The sequence below is a fragment of the Daucus carota genome, chromosome 4, assembly GCF_001625215.2.
Source record: "Daucus carota subsp. sativus chromosome 4, DH1 v3.0, whole genome shotgun sequence".
Classification (NCBI taxonomy): Eukaryota; Viridiplantae; Streptophyta; class Magnoliopsida; order Apiales; family Apiaceae; genus Daucus; species Daucus carota.
In genome coordinates, this window is record NC_030384.2 from 36266195 (window position 1) to 36290623 (window position 24429).

Below are 24429 nucleotides of genomic sequence, written 5' to 3' on the forward strand. Positions count from 1 at the left end.
TGTATCATTAATATTTTAAATTACTTTAAATTTGATATATTAATATAATTTAATAATAGATAACATGAAGATTTCTTATTAAAAAGTCTTTTTAATCTCATTTTTATATATTTTATTTGAAATATATGTTAATTAACTAAAACTTTTTTACACGGTTGGAGATACGTTATATTAATGATTTTTTTGTAAAATTTTTTAAAATAAATTATAAAAATCAATCAAATCAAATAAATTTATAAAATGATATTTTCACCGCAATCACGGACGTAACTAAAAAAATTCTTCTGGTATTACGTGCCTTTAAGCAAAAATCGTCGATTATCATCATAAACTAGCGACACTCCATTCCAATTTCACAACTGATAAAAATTGCCATGACAACAGGAAAATTGTTATACAGGAACACAAAGATACAGCTTATTTGTGGAAAGCAAATAAAAAAGAATGATCACATTGCCTAACTCTTGTATTGTACTTAGTGGTCATTAGTTGCAAGCTGCAGATAGAAACCAAAATCAACAACTACAGGAAATAAGTGGTTAGATTACTCATTGGATACATGAGAGGCGATCTGATCTTGGGTGCGCGTACTCATTGAACTGTTGCTACTGGCGCTGCTGCGACCACCCCCCATGCCCATGTTATATATCATGTCAATATTTGGCAAGGAATCCTCTGCAAGTTGTCTCAATCTCTCTAGCAAAGGCAACACATCTCTCCCGAGATCAGGCCTGTCTTTACGCCTTAGTTCTGCACACTTGAGAGATATTCTAGCAAAGGCCTCTGCCTCTTCAAGTGGCCAGTCAGTCACTTCAGGGTCAAGTATGTCAGAGATGGTTCCCCTCTCAAGCGCCCTCTCTACGTGATGTGTCAAGCCCATTGGTGGTCTTGCAGTGATGATCTGAAGCAGCATTATGCCTAATGAGTATATGTCTGACTTTATTCCCAGCATACCGGTTTGCTGGTACTCAGGGTCTATGTAGCAGAATGTGCCTGCTGTGGATGTCATTCTGTACTGTGTTACGGTGTCTGCTACTGATGGGGGAACTAGCCTTGCTAGACCGACATCACTGATTTTGCTCACATAGTTGCGGTCTAGAAGGATGTTTCCTGGTTTGAGATCTCGGTGGACAAGTGGTTCAGGTTTGCTCTGGTGGAGGAAGAGGAGGCCTGTTGCAATCTCTGCGGCTATCCTGAATCTTTGTTGCCAGGAAAGCACTGGACTGTTTCCTTGTCTGAAAAGACGGTCTTCTAAGCTCCCATTTGCCATGTACTCGTACACTAGGCAACCATACTCTGGACAGGCTCCAAGGAGTAGGACCATGTTGGGATGTCGTATGCAGCTAAGAACTTCCACCTGCATCATTGGACAAGATTAGCACACATTGTTCTTGATTAATTTTATAGTTAGCCAATAAAATGATATAATTATAAATTTTTAGTGAGAACTGAATGAGTTCTTTCATATACTTGGTGTTCTTCTAATGAATAAGTTAATTAAATTTAACCTCTTGCTGGAATTGCGACCTTCCTTGAGCTGCATCTGGACGAAGAACTTTTACTGCAACTGGTGTGTGGTCTAGGTAACACTTGTACACCGGACCATAACCTCCTTCCCCTATTTTGCGGGACTGATTGAAGAATTCAGTCGCTGCTTCAATTTCGTCTATTGAGTATTTGCGGTACCTAGTATCATTATGTGCAAGCGTAGACATATACTTCTTTTTCTCCTCAGCTTCTTTGAGTGCCTTCATTTCTGCGCTGATTCTTTTCTGCGCTTCCATTTTTGCCAACCTTTGAGCTGCTTCAGCAGCTTCCATAGCTGCCCTGCACTTTGCTTTCTCTTGCTCTGCAATAGCCAATGCTGCCTCCTCAGCTTGTCTTGCCTCTTCCAGTCGGGCCTCTTCCTCCATTTTCCAGCGATGAAGTTCCATTGCCTGCAATACGTTACCAACAAAACATATACAATGTTACAATCAATCCCTATTCTTTATCTATCAAGCTAGCCAGGGACTGGTTTATCACTTTGCTCACAAGCAAACGGATCTAGAAAACGTTTATAATTTGCATTCTGTAAGTATTTTAAATTTTTAACATACATTACATAGCATTTATAAACCTCCAACAAACCTTCTGTTTCGCTGAAAGTGCTTCTTTGCAGGCACTGCTGTACATATCCATTGTTTGCTTGAGCTCTAACTTGAGCCTTCTCATCTCAGCTTCCACATCATCCTAAATTATTCCAGATTCTGTGAGTTAGTCATTGCCTTTTAGTTTTCCGTATATCTATGCTGATATTTCGACCCCAAAATAGATGAGAACTAATTCATGGCAATTGTACTGACAATTACAAATCAAATCATATATAAGGAAAACTTATAATATAATGGCGGGCTATTGAGATTGTGTTATAGGTGCAATACCACTTTATGTGAAGGTGAAGAGTCGAGTGAGAGGCTGGTAGAATTTAGTCCTTCATTTGAGTTAAATGCAGAGCCGAAGCTCAATCTGTTTTCTGTATCTGAGCCACATGAAAGACGAGAGCCAAAGTCATCAGACATGCGATCAGTGCTTGGCCTTCCTGAGCTTACAAATGATATATCACAATCCGGGAGATCTCCATATGATTTATTTGAAATGTTTCCTCTGGTGAAAGGAGACCTGCAACAAGAAAACCCTCAAGTAGGTACATGTACAGCATTATAAAATATAAATGCATAATAATTAAGAACTGCAAAAGACCCTGTTAGATATCATGAGGTAATCAGAACTATTTTAATCTTCCCTACAGTTTACTATATCTATATTAATCTAGACATATGTATTCAACTTACTTGATGTCTAAATCTTCAGAGTTATGGCGAGGAGCGAATGGAATCCTCTGATCAGATACTGAGAATTAATGCAAATTTTTTTTGTTAGTGCTGGACCTCGGTATTAAATAGAGTGAAGGTTATACATGAACTAGTGAGATCTATAAACCCCACTAGAATTTAAATTGCAAAAAAAATTACTGAATACAAAATTTTTTTAAAATAAATGTTAGCGAATAGTATACACATATAAGGAGGGTAAGTCAGACCTCTGGTGGATGGTGTGAATCGTGCATCCAAATGATTGAAAGATGGACTATTATGGCTGCTTTGGGAGTGTTGCATGTGCAGACGGGAGTTTGGACCTGGGGAAGAGGTGGCAGAACGCAGAGATGAAATTTTGCCTTTCGCGATGATGTAAACATTGCAGAACTCTGGAGCCGCTTTGGAAACACTGCTAGCAATATCTGAGGCCTTGAATTTAGTACTGAAACCATGAAAAACTTCAGTTAGTACTCGCATAAACTCACATATTATATATGTCATGTATGAGGCAGTGCATTATATAGGTACTGGAATTGTTTAATTTGCCTAATAATACTCCTGCCTACATTTGGATATGGTATCAGAAAATGAAAATGAGATTGAAGTAATGTAAAAGGAGAAGAACATTCACCTGACGATGCCCCTAGTCGGGGAACCAAGTACCAGATTCTGAATTAAGTTAGCGCTAAGAAACTCACAAATGCCTCTGGCTACGTCAGTATCCTCAACAAGGACTTCACTAACTTTAATCTGTAAGTTGAGGTTGCAGGCATAATTATCGATTAATATCTTAAATTAATAAAATTATGAGGTATATGGATAATATTTGGTGATCAAGGGATTTTACTAACATCTTTACGTGTGCAAAAGCAGCGGAATGGAAGAAAAAACTCCTTGTCAGCCGGGCTCTTTGCAGCGTCGAGGTTTGTCCCTGCAGCCAAAGTACATCCCTTGTAAGTTTGTTGTAATGCAGGAATATACCAAGCATGCCATGATTAAACAAATATATGTAATTTATAAGAAAACTAAGCATATATATAAAAAAAAATCTTCATTCATGACTTCACACATAAATTAGAGGACAATAATCAAATCAGATTACTGCAGCTGTGCACCATGTTGAAATCAATCAGGTACACAACAAATTTATATGATTTGTCAGACAATAATAAAATTATATGCCATGACAGGAAACCAAGAGTTTTTACCTAAAGACTATGATTCATTTTCTTAAGAAAAAGATGACTAGTAATGGAGGGAAATGGAGACCTGAGCCGGAGGCTGATTTTGGTTGTTTGACATGGAGGAGGGTGACAGCTTTGCCTTTTCCAAGAAGATTGTCGACAGCCCATTTCAATGCATGTTGGCTTCCTTTGTCCTTGTCAATGGCCACTGCTACCATGTCCGCGTTTTGGCTATTCCCTGCACCACCCCTATGCACGGAACTCATCTTTCGTTATAGATTAATATCAATAGATGTATTATTATGCAGAATATGCAGCAGCAGCAGCAGTGGATCCCCTCTGTCCAATTTCTCGGACTGTTGATAGGGGATCCTCAAGGAGGAGGAAACTGGAGATGATCCGGATTATTAGTTTCCTATCTCTCTCTCCTCCTATTGTGCATCTGAGAGGCTATATATATATTTCCCTATTATTCAGGATTCCACACATATATTATCACCCTTCCTTTTTCAGGCCATCCTGCATGCATCACCCTCCCTCAAATTCAATTCATCTATTTTTTTTTCAATTATAAATTACTCTTAACTTCATTACTGTTATTTTAAAATTCAAAATATAAAATATACCAATCAAGTATGTCAAATAAAACCTTAAGCTTCAGGATAATATACAGAACAAAATTATTTCCTCTTCTCCCCCCGCCTTTTATAATATTATTACTACAGCAGTTCCTGGAGTCTCAGAATTAGAGTAATTAAATTTTCAGCGATGTGAGATGCTACAGTTGAAAAATATTGGAATTAGCACTGATCATTGGGGTTTTCTGCTTTAGCGTGCTTCAGGATTTTTTGTTTATATTTCTTGTTCCTATTTGCTTGATGGTTTCTGTTAATTTTGCTGTTGTATTATGTTATGCCTGAATGGTTTCAAATTAATGTTTATGGCTCTTGGGTTTGATACCATACCTTTACAATGTTTATTATCATTGGTATTTGTATAAAATGCTCTTACTGTGTCACTATTACTGATCCTGGAGTTTTTGCGAAAACAACCTCTCTATTATGTTAGAGCGAGGTATCTTAAGCTCTTCAAGCCTTTCCAACTGTACAAGCAGGATGCATTGTGTATGTTTGATTGGGTAAATAAATCACATGAAATATTTCTATATTCATTTTTAAAGATGCTAGGAGTATAAATTTAACCCTGCACCTAAATTCATGACAAGCCCCTATACACAGAATGGAAAAAGATAATATTATTGGTTAAAGGTTTTATGAGCTATGATAAATCGTCAGGTCCTCTACAAGAACGAGTATCCCCTTCACTAGCACAGGAAGAGTAAAAATCTTCATCTTTCGATGAACTATAATGATGATGATGATTTTCAACATCATTACGAAGGGGATAACGATCAGGTTCTCTGACATTCCTGATACGCTCAACAACCTCATTTATATCCAATCTCGCTTCCACATCTTTTTCACAGCAGGCCAAACCAATTTTCAAAAGCTTAATCATCTCTTGTTCATCTTCTTTTCCTTTGATATTCATCATCATATCTTTGTCAAACACTTTATCCTTCCAGTTCTTATTTTCCTTCATGAGGGAATTAACCCATTCTGCTGGATCTACGCTGTCTTTACCTACATTCCCTGGTTGTATAGTATTGGCAGGAAATCTTCCAGTCAGAATCTCCAAAATTAATATCCCAAGTGTCCAGACGTCGGTTTTCTTTGTCACCCGCCCTAGTTGTTGGTACTCTGGTGACTTGTACGCGACCATCAGATCCTGTGCATCCTCCTGATTTATTATGGGTGACAACGCGTAGTCACTCATCAGAGGTTCCCAATCTTCATTCAGCACAACATTTGCAGATTTCAGGTGGCCGTGGGGTATTATTAGGCTGGGAAGCTCTTTGTAAAGATATAAGAGCCCTTGAGTAACTCCTTTAACAATTCTCAATCGCTTTCCCCAGTCCAACGGGTTGCTACCTCCTGATTCACAATAAATCATAAATTTCAGCTAGCTACCGGAGTCTACAGAAACAATGTAGCAGGAAATATGCATACCAATGTTACGTACCATGGAGATGAAATGCCAAGCTGCCATTGTCGACATAATCAGAAACCAAGAGCTTCTCTTCTTTCCTGTAATAGTAAGCCACAAACGGAAGCAAATTGGGATGTCTAAACTTTCCCAACTTTCTCATATGCTCTTGAAAGTCTTCTTTTGCCACATTGTTCATTTTTCTATACCTCTTCACAACCATCGATGTGGCTTTACCACCGTGTCTGCTTCCATCATCCAGAACTGCTTTATAAGTAGACCCGAACATCCCACTGCCCAAAACCTCAGCTGAGGCCCTAAGCAAGTCAGACAAGTTGAATCTCATTCGATCATCCCTCAAGAATGTCAGCTTCATGGGGTTCTGAACAGCATTACTCTTCACAGAGGATGAGATTGACCGCTTGAAGGATGTCGTTTTAGCAGCAACCTGTGATGATCCCTGCTCCATGCTGTCCAAATCCGCACTAGCAGCAGGAGGCATATTCGAGGATGTTGGCCCTACTTCATAAGTACCATCCTGGTTTTGGGTGGACACTTGCCTGCGTCGATAAAGGATGACAAAAGCTACAACTATCGCTGCCAGTGCTGCCACTGCAGCTACTGCACTCACAACCATCATTCCCACTGGTAATTTTGCCATAAATACTCTACACGGACCCAATGGCCCACCACAAAGATTCGTGTTTCCTGTTTTTACATACATCATCCCGAAATAAGTATAAATCATTAATCAAATACTTCCTGACATATAAGTACATTTGATCATAGAAACTCATGAAGAATGTAGACTATGCACAATGAGCTAAATCAAGAAACGCGTAATTGATTACCAGTGAATGAGGTCGCATCAAGGTTAACAAGGTTATCAGGAATTGGACCTTCCAACTGATTATTGGACACATTAAAGGACTTCAAATTCTTTTGTTGAAAATTAGGTATTTCTCCCCTGAATCTGTTATTTTCGATCCTCAAGTGTATAAGCCTGGGCAACACTGCCAACGACGCTGGTATCAGACCCTCGAATTGATTATTTGCAGCATAAAACTTTTTCAGCGAGAACATTCCAAGAAATGCATCAGCCCTGATTTCACCAGAAAACTTATTGTTCGACATGTAAACATTTTTCAACGAGCTGACCGCCCTGAAATCCGGAAACTCCCCCTCCAATTCATTCCCCATCACACTAATAGTCCTCAGACCCCGCAAATCTTTCAACAACTCAATTCTCAGGTTGCCTTTAAGTCCAATATCCTGCAATTTTAATCCCCACACAGTGTTGTTAATGCAATAAACACCTGCCCAATTCCCCGTGGGACAGGGCGGTTTCGACTCATTCCAATTAGACAACGCATTGTTGTTTGACAGAGAGTCTCTGAATTTTAATAGGATTTCAGATTCTGACAACGCGTCTGACAAAGATAATTGGCTGAAAATTAGTAAAAACGCACAAGCGGCAATCAGCAGGCCTCGAGGACGAGGGATATGATGCTGATCATGGTAAACCGTGGTAATCAGGGCCATTACAATGCGGTTTAGATGATGGAGATGCGCGCACCCACGTGCAAGTGGGGCGCTTCACCCTCCTCAGGGGCCGCCGCTGGTGCTGGAGATACAGATGGTTGTGCAAAATGAGATAAATAATATTACCTAAACTAGTCCTGTGGAGGAGGGGAGGATAGTAAATAATTAGTTATTTCATGTAGCATGCATAAATGAAAATGAAATTTGTGAGGACAGAAAGATGAGGTGCCAAGAATAGAACAGGCTTTGGATGGTGAAGTGTGGATTTTAGAAGAAATTAAGTGCCTGATTTTGACCAATTCATGCATATAAATTTTATTGAAGATAGATTTTTGACCATGGTCTCTGCACGAGACGTGTCTGCGAGAGAGAAGTGTTGTTCCGGTGTTGCGAGTATAATTGTATATAGTGCAGAAAATGGGAAGGGACTACTATAGTGGCAGTAAGTACATAACGGGAAGTGACGTATTTCAAAATAAAAAAAAAAGGATAAATTAAACATCTTTGTAAAAAGAATTATTTCAGCACTAATCAAAATTCATTCCTAGATTTTACACCAATCACCATCCTCCAAACCTTCGTTCTACCACTGTAGACTAATCAATCAGAAAATAGAAATTATTTTAGGATCAATCATAAGTCATTCCTAAAATTTAGACCAATCATAATTATCCTCCAACCATGAGAAACTCATAGCTAAAAGGCTAGGTGGCTTACCAAAATTAAAAATTATAGTCAATACTCACAAAAAAGAGCACTCCAACCATAGCAAACCCTTATCTATAATTATAGTCATCCATAGAGGGATGGCTATATTTGTCGAACCACTACAGATCTGTAGTGAATTCCACGTCATCTCCCGCAATTTATTTTCCTCCATCCTGCTGATTACATATTATTTATTACTATATTAAACTGATATATTTTATTTATAATAACCTAAATATTAATAACATACCATTTTTAAATTATAGCCAACCAATATAGCCAATACCATTGAAGCACAATGTCTTACATGTTCATCAAATTTTACATAATGTCTTAGAGCATCTTCAACCATACAAAACCCTTAGCTAAAAGGTGGGTTGGCATACCAAAAATAAAAATATATAGTCAACCTGTTGAAAAAATAACACTCCAACCACATCCATCTGTTGTCTATAATTTTTAGTCAACCTCCTATGAATAACTATATTTGTCGATCCGCTACAGGTTTGTAAGAAATCTGTAGAAATATTACACATCATTTATTATCATATTGAACTGATATATTCTATTTTAAAATCTAAAATATTACTAACATACTATTTTTAAATTATAACCAACCAATATAACCAATACCATTAATGTAACATCCCAGATTTTCAGAATTTGGTTATTTATATAGAAATAAGTGTTTGAATATTATTATTGGCTTTAATTGATTTGTTTCTGACAAGATGAATGGTCTGTGTAATATGAGTATAATTGTGATGTGAAAATATAAGGTTTAAACAGATTATGTATTCTTCTGTTGTGATTTTGTTAATTTTAGCGACCCGATTTTTTTTCAAAATTCGTTCATTGTTATAAAAGTAATTTTCTTAGAAAGAAAGGAATAAAGTTTAATATTTTATTCCAGTTTAATGTGTTTTCAAAATTGTATATTTAAGTTTCGGGTTATTGTATCATTGATACAGGGACTGTCTTTTCAAACTATATCTCATATAATTGATTTTAAAGATTTAAAAGATTTCTATGTGAAAATAATTGTTACATGGCTAAATGCTGCATGTGAATTGTGAGTTTAATTAGTTATGATAATTAAATGTGAATATTGTATGAATTTTGGTGTAAATTGATTTTTCTGTAATTGGTATTTATACGTGCTAGAACTGTGGGTTTAATTATTGATACTATCAGAATGAATCATGTGTTATTTAGATATTTTCTAAATGATTTATATACGGATATATGAGTATCCTTTCAAAACTCATTTCAAGTGTTATTTCTGAAAATACAGAGATTGGTCATGCAAGTTAGATGGTTGATATGTGAATATAGGTATTACATGATTAAGTGTTACGTGTGTAATGGTCGTGTAACCAGTTAAGGTTATTTACGGATATTATTTGAATATTTGGTAAATTATTTGATAACTAGTTTTCTATTTTGATTGCTTATATATGTTGCAATCGCGAGTTTTTAATTTTCATATTCTCAGAATAAAATATGGAACATTTGGGTATTTTCCTGATAATTTATGAATATTATGTGATATTTATATGAATATTTGTGAGGTTTGTGTTATCGGATTTATTAAATTGACTGCTCATTTGTGTTCGGATTTGAGATATTTCAATTTTGATATGATCAGGATAAAATATAGTTTATTTAGATATGTTCATATCGATTTTTGGATTGCTATTTGATTTTATAATCGATTTATGGATTTAATTTCGTTTAATTATTAATTATATTTAAATAGTTATTTAACATTTTAAACCCCGTGGGCGTTCGGGAAAATTTCGCCATTAAGCTATTTGGGACATTCTGAACATTATTCGTGTTTTAACTTTCTCAATCCGGAGTACGGTTTGCCCCGTAAATGATCCGGTATGGTTTTATTAATATTTTTAAAGTTAATAATTATCTGGTTGTCTCGTAATGCGTGAAGCATATTCCAGGAATATTCCAAAGCATATTCAAGGAATATTCCCAAGCATATTCAAGGAATATTCTCTTATCTTCTTCTATAAATATCCTTTACCAGTTTATTTCGCACGTACAATCATTTCGTCAGTTTCTCTGCACGAATACCGAGAGAAGACGAACGGGTGTTCTTCGTGTTCTTCACAATCAAACGAGGATTTGAAGGCGTTATTGGAATCCGATGGAGGCGTATGAATAGTCAAAACGAAGCTCTCGACGCGTAGAATCTATTGTAGTCATCCATATCAGTGCTGAATCGACAGGTTTTTGCTAAATAAGCTTTTTAATTTCGAATTTAAATGATTTGAAATATGAATTTTTGCAAACGATCTTGTTTATGTGATTTGATGATACCATGTTGTAGAGCATCTCCTGCCATTCGTTTTCATATATTATATGTTGATTTTGGAGTTCAATAACACCTAGAAAAGTAGGTTTGATTTTGAAACTGTTGTTCTTGAGTAAAGTCGCCGGAGTTATAAATTTTTGGCCGGGATCTTTATCCGTTTGATCTGGGTAGAAGCAAAGGGTACCAATATGTTCATTGTGTGGTATAGAATCGATTGATATAGCTATTTTGTGTGCTGGGTTGCAAATCGAGCCGGTCGGAGAAGGAAAAGGTTCGCCGGCGGCGAACCTTTCTTTTCAAATTCCGGCTGCCTCGGGTGGTTTCTGGCGAAATGGATCGAAGGGATCGATTCCTGGGAAGCTGTAGACCATATCTGGAGTTGTTGGGGGCGTGGGGTGGCCGGGAACAGTAGTTCCGGCGAGTCAAAAGGGGTGGCGGCGGCGAATTGCCGTTTAGCCCCCAGACTTTTGAAGGTGGTGAATTGATGGTACCAGGGTTTTAGTTTTTGCATATCAGCCCCCGTAACTTTTGAAATTTACAGTTTTGACCTTGCGGTCAAGTTTTCAAAAGTTTACACTTTAAACCTTTTGATTTTAATTTTCTAAAATTGTTTTATTTATATATTTTGAATTCCAAAAATAGTTTTTAATTATTTCTTTATTCAAAAATAAATCTAAATTAGTTTCTAAATTAATTTTAATTAGTAATTAATTATTTTAATTGTTCAATTAATTTAAATATTAATTGATTAATTAATTTAGTTAATTATTAATTGATTTTAATTGATTAATTAATTGGATTTAATTGTTCCTTTTGATTTAAAAATTCTGGAAAATAGTTTCGAGCTTTGAATTATTTTTCTAAAATATGTTCGAGGCTCGTTAATTGATTTCAAATGATTTTGGATCCGATCTTGAGCAATCGGAATTGATTATTTATTCAAAAATGGATTCTTTTACCCGTTTTAATTCCGAAAAATGTCTAGAAATTCCAGAAAATTCCCGAAAAATCATTTTTAACCTGAGACTTGATTGGATATCGATTGGGATGGGAAACCTTATGCGCAATGTGTTGTCTGCTGTCTGTGTGATATGTTATATGTCAATAGAGAGTTAGAAAACTGTTTTGCTAATAACTTTTGACTCGTAATTCAGAATGGAGTGAAACGAAAAAGAGATTAAAGCTTATAAAGTCTATTTTAATGTGACATAATAATATGGTGGAGTATAGAATGTGAATAATTGTTGTTAAATGTATAGAATATGATTATATGTGATCTAATTGCTATTAAATGATAATTGCATGGACTATCTGGTTGTTCTAGTATTACATACATGTGATAAATGATTAAATGACATAGTGTCGTGTCTCAATAGATGTCGGATAAAAGCATATGGATTATAGTGATTGGATTTGGTTGGTTGATTGTTGATTGAGATAGGATAACAGGTGGATAGTCTAATAAATAGACGAGATGATGTCGGATTTTCGATAAGATTTATATGATATTTAATTGATAATATGTTATGTGAAATATGATTAGACTATATGGTAGAGTTAACGCATGATTATGTGTTAAGTAATATTTGATGAGTTAAAGCATTATATAAGTGGGTATCGATATACGTGATATGTGTATGCGATAGGTTATGCTACCGAGTTGATAAGTAGAGATAAGAATCAATAGAATATTTAGTGATAATGGTAGTATCTTATTCTCGTAAAGGGTTTGGACGAGACGGATACGATCAAAGACGTTCAGAAGGTCAAACGATGTTACAAAGCGAATAAGGAACGAATCGAGTAAACGAAGCAGTGTGGCGAATAGAGTATAGCCAAAGATGGTCTAGAGACTATGATATGCATAGAGTGTGAAAGTGGAAAGATGAGATTGAGATATGAGACTGGAATCGGATTTAAGGCAAGTTTTCCTAAATCCTTCCTCCTATATATATTGCATGTTCTGATTATTCCGTCAACGTTATGATATTGATTATACTGAAACCCTTCTCAAATAAACTCTTTATTATGAATCCCATGATTGTTTTCTTTTTCCAAGTTTTGAAAAGCCAAACACCTGATTACTCTCAACTTTCTATTTTGATCCATTCTTTCCAATCCTCAAGATTTTAAGAATGTCAGCTTTACAAATTAATTCGAAGTTCAGATTGTCATTGAAGCATGAGTTGTTCAGTGATAGTTAGAACTTAGAATGAATTGGGATCTTCTTGATTATTCAACCCGCCATTGTCATGCTGGTTTAGCAGGCTAAATTCAGTTGCTTAGCCGATAATGGAGGATACTGAATAGTTAGGAATTTCCTGAACTATGATTTATCAAAAGACAGACTGTGGTTTATGAAATGTTGATGCCCAAAAGTTGATTTGAAATAATTCTGTTGTTGATAATGATTATAATTCTATTCTGTTGATTGAATTGTCTATTGATTTCAATTGTTAGAATTGGATTAGTTTTTATAAAATATGTGGACCAGATTCGTGGTCAGACCAGATTCGTGGTCAATTATAGGCCAATGTGTGCCTTGGATCCAGTATAGAGAACAGGGCTGTGTGCCATGTTCGGGGTTAGTGCGTGACTGATCAGCAGCCTAACCTTTGGTTTTTAAGTAAAAAAGGTGATGAATCCAATTCGACAATTCTTCTGTAAGATTGAATTCTGATTTCAATTGCTGATAAGAATTGTGGAGTTTTCAATTACATATCCTGAACTTGTGAACCCTGATAAGATATTTCAGGACTATTGTTGCTTATATACACTTGCTGAGCATTGTTGCTCACCCTTGCTATTCCTTTTTAACCATTTCAGAAAAGCTTAGAGATGAGTTGCTTGATTGAGATTGCGAGTATGGCTAAGGCTAAGCGAGGAGTCAGAGTTATAGAACATCCAAAGGACAAGTGGAATGTCCAGGGAGATTGTCAAGGTTGGTTCTAGATAGAATTGTATTGATGAAGCTGTAAGTCATAATTGAAATAGATTGACAGTGATTCTTCTTATCGAAGATGATCTGAGATTGTAAGACATTGTTTATTGATAGTGGTTGATTCTAATTTCAATACTGTAACCTGGATGCGATCCTGTTTTTAGGGGGTTAAAGTGTGTTCTCTAAAATCTTTTACTAAAGTTTTCAGGTTTTAAATCTTTTGATTTTATTACCTTTTTCAAAAATACAGATTTTCAAAAGTGTTTTAGAATGATTTTGTGTGGTGACGTCAGAATCCAGACCCCCGGATTCTCGGGATGTCACAGTTGGTATCAGAGCAACAGGTTATAAGTTATTGAAATTAGAATATAGATTGTGGTTATAAGTTTTATAGAGAGAAGTGTTCAGTGACCTCATATAGAGGTATTGGGAGACTGTCTGGGGATAGTCTAGAGAGGTAATCGGAATGGAATCTAGATAGTTAAATTAAGTTGAGGGTACATGTTTAGATGGATCATGGTTCCTAAGTCTAGACACTTGGTTTCTAGTATGGGGACTGATTGAGATAGTGAATTGTGATAAGGGTCAGAGTCAGACCTAGTCAAAAGAGTATTAATAGTGAATGATTAAGTTAAGAATGATAAAGATGCATGGTTTGGAGTATACTGACCATGTTATATATTTGAAAGTGGTTTATCGGTTGAATTGAGATGTAAAAGAATGGGTGTTGATATAAGATATTGTGAATTAGAAAGAGAGTTTTGTAGATAGATGTGTTGTGAATGATAGAGAGTATGTGGAATTGAGTCTAGTTATCAGAAGTAATATTGTGAGTGAGATAGAACGTGAGTCTTAACGACGACGCTTCAAACTAACCGGGATTTCATCTGATGTCAAGATGAGCCAGCTTAATTGCGAATGATAATGTCTACAAGGAAATCTTACGAGGCTATCACGAGCGAGAACGTCGAGAAGAAGACATACATGAACAACGGTTTATTGAAGCAGAGCAGGAATTTGAGAAGACCTTGGCAATATCTTTCTTTAACGAAAATTTATTTTAATTCTTCTTATCATTATTGACCCCTTATTACGATATCTCTTCTACAAAAGTTTTGATAAATAAAATCTTCTATTTCTCGAATGACGAGAGAATATTGGTATTGATTCTTGGTATGTGATAAAGGCTGTTGTGAAAAGACAATGATATTTCTTGATACTTCTTGACATTCCTTGATATTATTTGATATACCTTGATATCTTCTGATATTCTTTGGTATTCCTTGAGATTCCTTGGTATTCCTTTCATCTGATTGGGATGAACAACCCTATTTATAGGGGACACAAGGTATACCTGTCTGTGTGATAGGAGTTTGATGGGACGCCATCACTTGTGTGTGTTGTGATTACAAGAAGGTTAACAACCTTTAGTAGTGTCTAATATGGGCACGCAACACTAAGTTCGTTTGATCATATTGATCTCTCAGTCACTCTCTTATTTAAACATGACCTATTTTGCAAACATCTTGTTCACATTCTAAATCTCGAAGATTGATTCTTGGGAAATAAATTCTGCAACTGTGAAAGATTGATTCTCCTATTTCTTTAAAATTAAAGGTATGCCAAGGTCATTTAAAGGTGGGGAATGATACTACGAAGTTTTAGTTCTATTCGCGGATTCTGAGGACAGAATCCTTATAAGAGGGGTAGAATGTAACATCCCAGATTTTCAGAATTTGGTTATTTATATAGAAATAAGTGTTTGAATATTATTATTGGCTTTAATTGATTTGTTTCTGACAAGATGAATGGTCTGTGTAATATGAGTATAATTGTGATGTGAAAATATAAGGTTTAAACAGATTATGTATTCTTCTGTTGTGATTTTGTTAATTTTAGCGACCCGATTTTTTTTTCAAAATTCGTTCATTGTTATAAAAGTAATTTTCTTAGAAAGAAAGGAATAAAGTTTAATATTTTATTCCAGTTTAATGTGTTTTCAAAATTGTATATTTAAGTTTCGGGTTATTGTATCATTGATACAGGGACTGTCTTTTCAAACTATATCTCATATAATTGATTTTAAAGATTTAAAAGATTTCTATGTGAAAATAATTGTTACATGGCTAAATGCTGCATGTGAATTGTGAGTTTAATTAGTTATGATAATTAAATGTGAATATTGTATGAATTTTGGTGTAAATTGATTTTTCTGTAATTGGTATTTATACGTGCTAGAACTGTGGGTTTAATTATTGATACTATCAGAATGAATCATGTGTTATTTAGATATTTTCTAAATGATTTATATACGGATATATGAGTATCCTTTCAAAACTCATTTCAAGTGTTATTTCTGAAAATACAGAGATTGGTCATGCAAGTTAGATGGTTGATATGTGAATATAGGTATTACATGATTAAGTGTTACGTGTGTAATGGTCGTGTAACCAGTTAAGGTTATTTACGGATATTATTTGAATATTTGGTAAATTATTTGATAACTAGTTTTCTATTTTGATTGCTTATATATGTTGCAATCGCGAGTTTTTAATTTTCATATTCTCAGAATAAAATATGGAACATTTGGGTATTTTCCTGATAATTTATGAATATTATGTGATATTTATATGAATATTTGTGAGGTTTGTGTTATCGGATTTATTAAATTGACTGCTCATTTGTGTTCGGATTTGAGATATTTCAATTTTGATATGATCAGGATAAAATATAGTTTATTTAGATATGTTCATATCGATTTTTGGATTGCTATTTGATTTTATAATCGATTTATGGATTTAATTTCGTTTAATTATTAATTATATTTAAATAGTTATTTAACATTTTAAACCCCGTGGGCGTTCGGGAAAATTTCGCCATTAAGCTATTTGGGACATTCTGAACATTATTCGTGTTTTAACTTTCTCAATCCGGAGTACGGTTTGCCCCGTAAATGATCCGGTATGGTTTTATTAATATTTTTAAAGTTAATAATTATCTGGTTGTCTCGTAATGCGTGAAGCATATTCCAGGAATATTCCAAAGCATATTCAAGGAATATTCCCAAGCATATTCAAGGAATATTCTCTTATCTTCTTCTATAAATATCCTTTACCAGTTTATTTCGCACGTACAATCATTTCGTCAGTTTCTCTGCACGAATACCGAGAGAAGACGAACGGGTGTTCTTCGTGTTCTTCACAATCAAACGAGGATTTGAAGGCGTTATTGGAATCCGATGGAGGCGTATGAATAGTCAAAACGAAGCTCTCGACGCGTAGAATCTATTGTAGTCATCCATATCAGTGCTGAATCGACAGGTTTTTGCTAAATAAGCTTTTTAATTTCGAATTTAAATGATTTGAAATATGAATTTTTGCAAACGATCTTGTTTATGTGATTTGATGATACCATGTTGTAGAGCATCTCCTGCCATTCGTTTTCATATATTATATGTTGATTTTGGAGTTCAATAACACCTAGAAAAGTAGGTTTGATTTTGAAACTGTTGTTCTTGAGTAAAGTCGCCGGAGTTATAAATTTTTGGCCGGGATCTTTATCCGTTTGATCTGGGTAGAAGCAAAGGGTACCAATATGTTCATTGTGTGGTATAGAATCGATTGATATAGCTATTTTGTGTGCTGGGTTGCAAATCGAGCCGGTCGGAGAAGGAAAAGGTTCGCCGGCGGCGAACCTTTCTTTTCAAATTCCGGCTGCCTCGGGTGGTTTCTGGCGAAATGGATCGAAGGGATCGATTCCTGGGAAGCTGTAGACCATATCTGGAGTTGTTGGGGGCGTGGGGTGGCCGGGAACAGTAGTTCCGGCGAGTCAAAAGGGGTGGCGGCGGCGAATTGCCGTTTAGCCCCCAGACTTTTGAAGGTGGTGAATTGATGGTACCAGGGTTTTAGTTTTTGCATATCAGCCCCCGTAACTTTTGAAATTTACAGTTTTGACCTTGCGGTCAAGTTTTCAAAAGTTTACACTTTAAACCTTTTGATTTTAATTTTCTAAAATTGTTTTATTTATATATTTTGAATTCCAAAAATAGTTTTTAATTATTTCTTTATTCAAAAATAAATCTAAATTAGTTTCTAAATTAATTTTAATTAGTAATTAATTATTTTAATTGTTCAATTAATTTAAATATTAATTGATTAATTAATTTAGTTAATTATTAATTGATTTTAATTGATTAATTAATTGGATTTAATTGTTCCTTTTGATTTAAAAATTCTGGAAAATAGTTTCGAGCTTTGAATTATTTTTCTAAAATATGTTCGAGGCTCGTTAATTGATTTCAAATGATTTTGGATCCGATCTTGAGCAATCGGAATTGATTATTTATTCAAAAATGGATTCTTTTACCCGTTTTAATTCCGAAAAATGTCTAGAAATTCCAGAAAATTCCCGAAAAATCATTTTTAACCTGAGACTTGATTGGATATCGATTGGGATGGGAAACCTTATGCGCAATGTGTTGTCTGCTGTCTGTGTGATATGTTATATGTCAATAGAGAGTTAGAAAACTGTTTTGCTAATAACTTTTGACTCGTAATTCAGAATGGAGTGAAACGAAAAAGAGATTAAAGCTTATAAAGTCTATTTTAATGTGACATAATAATATGGTGGAGTATAGAATGTGAATAATTGTTGTTAAATGTATAGAATATGATTATATGTGATCTAATTGCTATTAAATGATAATTGCATGGACTATCTGGTTGTTCTAGTATTACATACATGTGATAAATGATTAAATGACATAGTGTCGTGTCTCAATAGATGTCGGATAAAAGCATATGGATTATAGTGATTGGATTTGGTTGGTTGATTGTTGATTGAGATAGGATAACAGGTGGATAGTCTAATAAATAGACGAGATGATGTCGGATTTTCGATAAGATTTATATGATATTTAATTGATAATATGTTATGTGAAATATGATTAGACTATATGGTAGAGTTAACGCATGATTATGTGTTAAGTAATATTTGATGAGTTAAAGCATTATATAAGTGGGTATCGATATACGTGATATGTGTATGCGATAGGTTATGCTACCGAGTTGATAAGTAGAGATAAGAATCAATAGAATATTTAGTGATAATGGTAGTATCTTATTCTCGTAAAGGGTTTGGACGAGACGGATACGATCAAAGACGTTCAGAAGGTCAAACGATGTTACAAAGCGAATAAGGAACGAATCGAGTAAACGAAGCAGTGTGGCGAATAGAGTATAGCCAAAGATGGTCTAGAGACTATGATATGCATAGAGTGTGAAAGTGGAAAGATGAGATTGAGATATGAGACTGGAATCGGATTTAAGGCAAGTTTTCCTAAATCCTTCCTCCTATATATATTGCATGTTCTGATTATTCCGTCAACGTTATGATATTGATTATACTGAAACCCTTCTCAAATAAACTCTTTATTATGAATCCCATGATTGTTTTCTTTTTCCAAGTTTTGAAAAGCCAAACACCTGATTACTCTCAACTTTCTATTTTGATCCATTCTTTCCAATCCTCAAGATTTTAAGAATGTCAGCTTTACAAATTAATTCGAAGTTCAGATTGTCATTGAAGCATGAGTTGTTCAGTGATAGTTAGAACTTAGAATGAATTGGGATCTTCTTGATTATTCAACCCGCCATTGTCATGCTGGTTTAGCAGGCTAAATTCAGTTGCTTAGCCGATAATGGAGGATACTGAATAGTTAGGAATTTCCTGAACTATGATTTATCAAAAGACAGACTGTGGTTTATGAAATGTTGATGCCCAAAAGTTGATTTGAAATAATTCTGTTGTTGATAATGATTATAATTCTATTCTGTTGATTGAATTGTCTATTGATTTCAATTGTTAGAATTGGATTAGTTTTTATAAAATATGTGGACCAGATTCGTGGTCAGACCAGATTCGTGGTCAATTATAGGCCAATGTGTGCCTTGGATCCAGTATAGAGAACAGGGCTGTGTGCCATGTTCGGGGTTAGTGCGTGACTGATCAGCAGCCTAACCTTTGGTTTTTAAGTAAAAAAGGTGATGAATCCAATTCGACAATTCTTCTGTAAGATTGAATTCTGATTTCAATTGCTGATAAGAATTGTGAAGTTTTCAATTACATATCCTGAACTTGTGAACCCTGATAAGATATTTCAGGACTATTGTTGCTTATATACACTTGCTGAGCATTGTTGCTCACCCTTGCTATTCCTTTTTAACCATTTCAGAAAAGCTTAGAGATGAGTTGCTTGATTGAGATTGCGAGTATGGCTAAGGCTAAGCGAGGAGTCAGAGTTATAGAACATCCAAAGGACAAGTGGAATGTCCAGGGAGATTGTCAAGGTTGGTTCTAGATAGAATTGTATTGATGAAGCTGTAAGTCATAATTGAAATAGATTGACAGTGATTCTTCTTATCGAAGATGATCTGAGATTGTAAGACATTGTTTATTGATAGTGGTTGATTCTAATTTCAATACTGTAACCTGGATGCGATCCTGTTTTTAGGGGGTTAAAGTGTGTTCTCTAAAATCTTTTACTAAAGTTTTCAGGTTTTAAATCTTTTGATTTTATTACCTTTTTCAAAAATACAGATTTTCAAAAGTGTTTTAGAATGATTTTGTGTGGTGACGTCAGAATCCAGACCCCCGGATTCTCGGGATGTCGATACCAACTGTGACATCCCGAGAATCCGGGGGTCTGGATTCTGACGTCACCACACAAAATCATTCTAAAACACTTTTGAAAATCTGTATTTTTGAAAAAGGTAATAAAATCAAAAGATTTAAAACCTGAAAACTTTAGTAAAAGATTTTAGAGAACACACTTTAACCCCCTAAAAACAGGATCGCATCCAGGTTACAGTATTGAAATTAGAATCAACCACTATCAATAAACAATGTCTTACAATCTCAGATCATCTTCGATAAGAAGAATCACTGTCAATCTATTTCAATTATGACTTACAGCTTCATCAATACAATTCTATCTAGAACCAACCTTGACAATCTCCCTGGACATTCCACTTGTCCTTTGGATGTTCTATAACTCTGACTCCTCGCTTAGCCTTAGCCATACTCGCAATCTCAATCAAGCAACTCATCTCTAAGCTTTTCTGAAATGGTTAAAAAGGAATAGCAAGGGTGAGCAACAATGCTCAGCAAGTGTATATAAGCAACAATAGTCCTGAAATATCTTATCAGGGTTCACAAGTTCAGGATATGTAATTGAAAACTTCACAATTCTTATCAGCAATTGAAATCAGAATTCAATCTTACAGAAGAATTGTCGAATTGGATTCATCACCTTTTTTACTTAAAAACCAAAGGTTAGGCTGCTGATCAGTCACGCACTAACCCCGAACATGGCACACAGCCCTGTTCTCTATACTGGATCCAAGGCACACATTGGCCTATAATTGACCACGAATCTGGTCTGACCACGAATCTGGTCCACATATTTTATAAAAACTAATCCAATTCTAACAATTGAAATCAATAGACAATTCAATCAACAGAATAGAATTATAATCATTATCAACAACAGAATTATTTCAAATCAACTTTTGGGCATCAACATTTCATAAACCACAGTCTGTCTTTTGATAAATCATAGTTCAGGAAATTCCTAACTATTCAGTATCCTCCATTATCGGCTAAGCAACTGAATTTAGCCTGCTAAACCAGCATGACAATGGCGGGTTGAATAATCAAGAAGATCCCAATTCATTCTAAGTTCTAACTATCACTGAACAACTCATGCTTCAATGACAATCTGAACTTCGAATTAATTTGTAAAGCTGACATTCTTAAAATCTTGAGGATTGGAAAGAATGGATCAAAATAGAAAGTTGAGAGTAATCAGGTGTTTGGCTTTTCAAAACTTGGAAAAAGAAAACAATCATGGGATTCATAATAAAGAGTTTATTTGAGAAGGGTTTCAGTATAATCAATATCATAACGTTGACGGAATAATCAGAACATGCAATATATATAGGAGGAAGGATTTAGGAAAACTTGCCTTAAATCCGATTCCAGTCTCATATCTCAATCTCATCTTTCCACTTTCACACTCTATGCATATCATAGTCTCTAGACCATCTTTGGCTATACTCTATTCGCCACACTGCTTCGTTTACTCGATTCGTTCCTTATTCGCTTTGTAACATCGTTTGACCTTCTGAACGTCTTTGATCGTATCCGTCTCGTCCAAACCCTTTACGAGAATAAGATACTACCATTATCACTAAATATTCTATTGATTCTTATCTCTACTTATCAACTCGGTAGCATAACCTATCGCATACACATATCACGTATATCGATACCCACTTATATAATGCTTTAACTCATCAAATATTACTTAACACATAATCATGCGTTAACTCTACCATATAGTCTAATCATATTTCACATAACATATTATCAATTAAATATCATATAAATCTTATCGAAAATCCGACATCATCTCGTCTATTTATTAGACTATCCACCTGTTATCCTATCTCAATCAACAATCAACCAACCAAATCCAATCACTATAATCCATATGCTTTTATCCGACATCTATTGAGACACGACACTATGTCATTTAATCATTTATCACATGTATGTAATACTAGAACAACCAGATAGTCCATGCAATTATCATTTAATAGCAATTAGATCACATATAATCATATTCTATACATTTAACAACAATTATTCACATTCTATACTCCACCATATTATTATGTCACATTAAAATAGACTTTATAAGCTTTAATCTCTTTTTCGTTTCACTCCATTCTGAATTACGAGTCAAAAGTTATTAGCAAAACAGTTTTCTAACTCTCTATTGACATATAACATATCACACAGACAGCAGACAACACATTGCGCATAAGGTTTCCCATCCCAATCGATATCCAATCAAGTCTCAGGTTAAAAATGATTTTTCGGGAATTTTCTGGAATTTCTAGACATTTTTCGGAATTAAAACGGGTAAAAGAATCCATTTTTGAATAAATAATCAATTCCGATTGCTCAAGATCGGATCCAAAATCATTTGAAATCAATTAACGAGCCTCGAACATATTTTAGAAAAATAATTCAAAGCTCGAAACTATTTTCCAGAATTTTTAAATCAAAAGGAACAATTAAATCCAATTAATTAATCAATTAAAATCAATTAATAATTAACTAAATTAATTAATCAATTAATATTTAAATTAATTGAACAATTAAAATAATTAATTACTAATTAAAATTAATTTAGAAACTAATTTAGATTTATTTTTGAATAAAGAAATAATTAAAAACTATTTTTGGAATTCAAAATATATAAATAAAACAATTTTAGAAAATTAAAATCAAAAGGTTTAAAGTGTAAACTTTTGAAAACTTGACCGCAAGGTCAAAACTGTAAATTTCAAAAGTTACGGGGGCTGATATGCAAAAACTAAAACCCTGGTACCATCAATTCACCACCTTCAAAAGTCTGGGGGCTAAACGGCAATTCGCCGCCGCCACCCCTTTTGACTCGCCGGAACTACTGTTCCCGGCCACCCCACGCCCCCAACAACTCCAGATATGGTCTACAGCTTCCCAGGAATCGATCCCTTCGATCCATTTCGCCAGAAACCACCCGAGGCAGCCGGAATTTGAAAAGAAAGGTTCGCCGCCGGCGAACCTTTTCCTTCTCCGACCGGCTCGATTTGCAACCCAGCACACAAAATAGCTATATCAATCGATTCTATACCACACAATGAACATATTGGTACCCTTTGCTTCTACCCAGATCAAACGGATAAAGATCCCGGCCAAAAATTTATAACTCCGGCGACTTTACTCAAGAACAACAGTTTCAAAATCAAACCTACTTTTCTAGGTGTTATTGAACTCCAAAATCAACATATAATATATGAAAACGAATGGCAGGAGATGCTCTACAACATGGTATCATCAAATCACATAAACAAGATCGTTTGCAAAAATTCATATTTCAAATCATTTAAATTCGAAATTAAAAAGCTTATTTAGCAAAAACCTGTCGATTCAGCACTGATATGGATGACTACAATAGATTCTACGCGTCGAGAGCTTCGTTTTGACTATTCATACGCCTCCATCGGATTCCAATAACGCCTTCAAATCCTCGTTTGATTGTGAAGAACACGAAGAACACCCGTTCGTCTTCTCTCGGTATTCGTGCAGAGAAACTGACGAAATGATTGTACGTGCGAAATAAACTGGTAAAGGATATTTATAGAAGAAGATAAGAGAATATTCCTTGAATATGCTTGGGAATATTCCTTGAATATGCTTTGGAATATTCCTGGAATATGCTTCACGCATTACGAGACAACCAGATAATTATTAACTTTAAAAATATTAATAAAACCATACCGGATCATTTACGGGGCAAACCGTACTCCGGATTGAGAAAGTTAAAACACGAATAATGTTCAGAATGTCCCAAATAGCTTAATGGCGAAATTTTCCCGAACGCCCACGGGGTTTAAAATGTTAAATAACTATTTAAATATAATTAATAATTAAACGAAATTAAATCCATAAATCGATTATAAAATCAAATAGCAATCCAAAAATCGATATGAACATATCTAAATAAACTATATTTTATCCTGATCATATCAAAATTGAAATATCTCAAATCCGAACACAAATGAGCAGTCAATTTAATAAATCCGATAACACAAACCTCACAAATATTCATATAAATATCACATAATATTCATAAATTATCAGGAAAATACCCAAATGTTCCATATTTTATTCTGAGAATATGAAAATTAAAAACTCGCGATTGCAACA

At 34.7% G+C, this 24429-nt stretch overlaps 2 protein-coding genes and 3 long non-coding RNA genes across 5 annotated transcripts; 2 read left to right on the forward strand and 3 right to left on the reverse strand.

Moving 5' to 3' along the window:
- Positions 1–320: 320 nt before the first annotated feature.
- LOC108219590 (U-box domain-containing protein 52) lies at positions 321–4469 on the reverse strand. Its single transcript, XM_017393101.2, has 9 exons — positions 4128–4469; positions 3710–3789; positions 3490–3608; positions 3083–3300; positions 2835–2892; positions 2424–2661; positions 2131–2232; positions 1509–1937; positions 321–1357 (listed from the first exon to the last, which is right to left on the reverse strand). Exons 1-9 carry the CDS (start codon positions 4306–4308, stop codon positions 545–547), a joined length of 2238 nt encoding a protein of 745 aa, XP_017248590.1. The 5' UTR covers positions 4309–4469; the 3' UTR covers positions 321–544.
- A 708-nt stretch (positions 4470–5177) lies between these two features.
- Positions 5178–7866, reverse strand: LOC108218079 (pollen receptor-like kinase 2). The gene is made up of 3 exons (XM_017391002.2): positions 6940–7866; positions 6125–6796; positions 5178–6036 (listed from the first exon to the last, which is right to left on the reverse strand). The coding sequence occupies exons 1-3, from the start codon at positions 7628–7630 to the stop codon at positions 5321–5323; spliced, it is 2079 nt and encodes a 692-aa protein (XP_017246491.1). The 5' UTR covers positions 7631–7866; the 3' UTR covers positions 5178–5320.
- A 2091-nt stretch (positions 7867–9957) lies between these two features.
- Positions 9958–12591, forward strand: LOC135152344 (uncharacterized). Its single transcript, XR_010291404.1, has 2 exons — positions 9958–10584; positions 12397–12591. It is a non-coding gene; the product is annotated as an uncharacterized LOC135152344 (long non-coding RNA).
- A 3713-nt stretch (positions 12592–16304) lies between these two features.
- LOC135152343 (uncharacterized) lies at positions 16305–18938 on the forward strand. Its single transcript, XR_010291401.1, has 2 exons — positions 16305–16931; positions 18744–18938. It is a non-coding gene; the product is annotated as an uncharacterized LOC135152343 (long non-coding RNA).
- Positions 18939–21634: 2696 nt separating this feature from the next.
- On the reverse strand, positions 21635–24268 carry LOC135152345 (uncharacterized). Its single transcript, XR_010291406.1, has 2 exons — positions 23642–24268; positions 21635–21829 (listed from the first exon to the last, which is right to left on the reverse strand). It is a non-coding gene; the product is annotated as an uncharacterized LOC135152345 (long non-coding RNA).
- Between the last annotated feature and the right edge of the window lie 161 nt (positions 24269–24429).